At 50.1% G+C, this 3,126-nt stretch overlaps 1 protein-coding gene across 1 annotated transcript in view; it reads left to right on the plus strand.

Annotated features, from left to right (window-relative positions):
- The first annotated feature begins 2,785 nt into the window (after positions 1 to 2,785).
- The window catches only part of ZW10 (zw10 kinetochore protein), a 39,998-nt gene continuing 39,657 nt past the window's right edge, over positions 2,786 to 3,126 (plus strand). Inside the window, exon 1 of the mRNA XM_045283579.1 lies at positions 2,786 to 2,923. Coding sequence (XP_045139514.1) covers positions 2,819 to 2,923 — 105 coding nt within the window. The 5' untranslated portion in view covers positions 2,786 to 2,818. The remainder of the gene's footprint in view (positions 2,924 to 3,126) is intronic.

Below are 3,126 nucleotides of genomic sequence, written 5' to 3' on the forward strand. Positions count from 1 at the left end.
GCTACTGTTTCTCGCCATGGCCTCTGTTTCGGTCCATGCATTTTGGAAGGCCGTGCTTCCCTCATGCTAGGAAGAATTCTGCACCCTTTGATGTACTCCAAGTCAAGATGGCAATTTTGGCATCCTTCAGGGATTCCAATCACGGTCCCTTGAAACATTCTTTGAGCTTGGGGAACAAAAAAAGGCCTCAGAGGGACGGGATCCAGGCTGCAGTATGGATGGGGGAAGATTTCCCAAGGCAGTTCTCGTGTGACAGCCCTCGCTACCCTAGAAGAATTAGCAGCTGCAGTTCCATGGTGGGAAACAAACTCAGGGCAACTTCCCTGGCCATTTTCTCATCCATGCAGTTTCCGATTTCTTTCTCCGAAGTCCTATCCTGGGTTCTTGTAGAAAACCTACCAAATTGACCACTTTGGGATCTTCCCCCAAACAGACACTGGTATCTGTCTGAATAGAACGATCCCCGTAGATTCCCTGTAGGATTCCTGGCAGTGTAGTAGTTATGCGTTGGGCTGAGATCCACAAAGTCCAAAGCAGCGGCTCTGGAGGAGGAAGACTGGGCTTTCTCCTTCTGTACACAGTCTCTGAAAACGACAGGGGTCGCGATGGGTGAGCAACGATTCAATGGCAGTGGGAGTGAGTAGATTCTCTTAGAAACCACTGTTTTAAATGGACCTAAAGGAAAAGAAAAAAAAAGGAAGCCACCCTAAAGAGACAAAAGGAGCCCTTTGTGGTGCTATTGGAAAAGTTTGAAATGCTAATTACAAGGTCGATTGTTCAAACCCTAGAGCAGCTCTGTTGGAGAAAAAATGAGGCCTTCTGCATGCACCCATACAGATTCAGAGCCTCTGAAACCCTGTGGTGCGGAAGCAGCTGTGGGCTTGGGCTTGGTTTGGGGTTTGTAGAAGGGGAGGCGAGACAATGATGGAGTGAACTTATCTGTGGCTATCCGCTGATCAGAGACATATGCTTAAATAAGTTTTGTTTGGAATAAAACGGTGCACGCCTGAATGGGAACCTGAGCAACAATGCTTTTTAAACTCCCCTGTGTCTGCAAGGAGTTGTGCTGCTGCAGCAGCTAAGCACCCTGCTGCCAACCGAGATTGGCTTTTAATCCTACCTGGCAGCTTGGTGTCCCGACCTGCAGGAACGTCAACGCAGACCCTGGACGAGGGAGTGGGAATTGAGGGGAACAAGAGACAGGAGAAACGGAGACAAGACAGTATTCTGATCAAGTCTCTATTGAGTGAACCGTTGCAGCCTATATAGGCCAGGGGAAGGGAAACACCCATCGCACATGTAAATTAGGCTACTTTGGTAATAGACCAATCCTCAGTAATGGTTTACAGTCTTTAACCAGGTCCCCGAAGTGACGTCATTTTATGCAAATCAGGTGCAGGCACTAGATATGTAAATAGGGTGAAGACAATCTCCTACCCAATCAAGGGGAAGCAGGAATAACATAATCACAAAACTATGTCACGTAGGCGGGAATGGAAAAGTACTGCAAGCTCTGACAAAATACAGTGAAGATTGAGCCGAATGGCTCCGGACAGCTTGGGAGGAGCAAGACCTGGCGATTTGCTGCTACCCTAAGGCCTAGAAACCCCAACGAGGAAGTTTTTCTTCTGTTACACTTTGAGTTGGAATCGTCTGGAGGACACCTGACAATATATGCATGCAAATATAAACTATACAATATAAAAGGGGTGCAATTATAGGTCCGGGTTTTATAGCAATTACAAGCGATGGGCTGCTAACTGTGAGGTCATGAGATTGAAACCACTGCTACTTTGAAGGAGCAAGGTGGGCTTTTATTCCTGTAAAGCAGTGGTCCTCAACCTTCCTCATGCCGCGTCCCTTTCATACAGTTCCTCATGTTGTGGTGACCTACCCCCAACCCTAATATTATTTTCATTGCTACTTCCATCACTGTAATTTTGCTACTGTGATGAATTGGGCAACCCCTGTGAAAGGGTCGTTCCACCCGCAAAGGGGTCACAACCCACAGGTTGATAATCGCTGCTGTAAAGAGTTACATTCTCAGAAACCCTTTGAGTAAGGTGACCAGACATCCCGATTCTGGGCGTTTTAAAAAAGTCCCGATTTTTGGAAAGAATGCACGACAAGCTAGGGTACGGTTTATTTGGTCCATATAGACCAAATTTTTAATCAAGAACACCCCCACCCCACCCCCACCCCCGGTCAATGGTGTCCCGCTTTAAATCTGGTCACCTTACCTTTGAGAGGGTTCTAGTGTGTCCTATGAGTCATTGCACATCAGAATTGACTCAATGGCAGTGAGTTTGGTTTTTTAAATTTATAATGGGTTGACGCCACTTCATGCTACAACCCCAGGGGCACCATTCATGTACAGTCTAACAGTTCAGTGAGTGAATATTTACGAAAGACTAACCAACAACAAACATGTTGAGTTGGTCTAAATGGGTCTTCATAGGGACGCATTTTGAAGTTGAGAAAGGCTCAGTGAAGTCTGGTTATTAGATTAAAAAAAAATTTTTTTTTTTCGTTTTATCGCAATGCTAAACGGGCGGGAATCCTAGAGCTATTTGAAAATTACTGAGGAGGAAAACGCGTCTCCGTACAGTTTGCAACTACGGAAACCCTGGAGCTCCCGCACGGGGCCTGTCGCGGGGCCTGCTGGGAGTTGTAGTTCAGACCTCGCCTTTTGCAGGGAGATGGGGCTGCGCCAGACTCTGTTTCCCAGCTAGCCTCGCGCCAGCGCCGCCGGCCGGACTGGAGCGGCCGCGCGGGCGCCGGGACAGCGGTCCTGTCAACGTCGACGCGCCCTGTGGCCATGGCTTCGTTCGTGAAGGAAGTTCTGGCACACTCGGGGCGTCTAGAGAAGGAAGACCTGGGCACTCGGATCAGCCGGCTGACTCGGCAGGTGGAGGAGATCAAGGTGAGCGAGCCCCGGCTGGTATCGGCTGAGTGGAAAAGGGCTCCGGGTGGCTGGAGAGAGCAGCCTAGGGGGCTTCGGGCGCGAGTGCGGGCGCCCCGGAGCCGGGCGGGTGGTTGAGGGGCCACCACGAAGGGACTGCGTCGGCGTGCCGCTGGGCGGCGGGGGCGGCGGCTGGGTGTGGGGGCGCAGGGACGGAGTCGGGG

Source organism: Echinops telfairi, unplaced genomic scaffold (assembly GCF_000313985.2).
Source record: "Echinops telfairi isolate 266 unplaced genomic scaffold, ASM31398v2 ScPeMD7_7463;HRSCAF=8501, whole genome shotgun sequence".
Taxonomy (NCBI): Eukaryota; Metazoa; Chordata; class Mammalia; order Afrosoricida; family Tenrecidae; genus Echinops; species Echinops telfairi.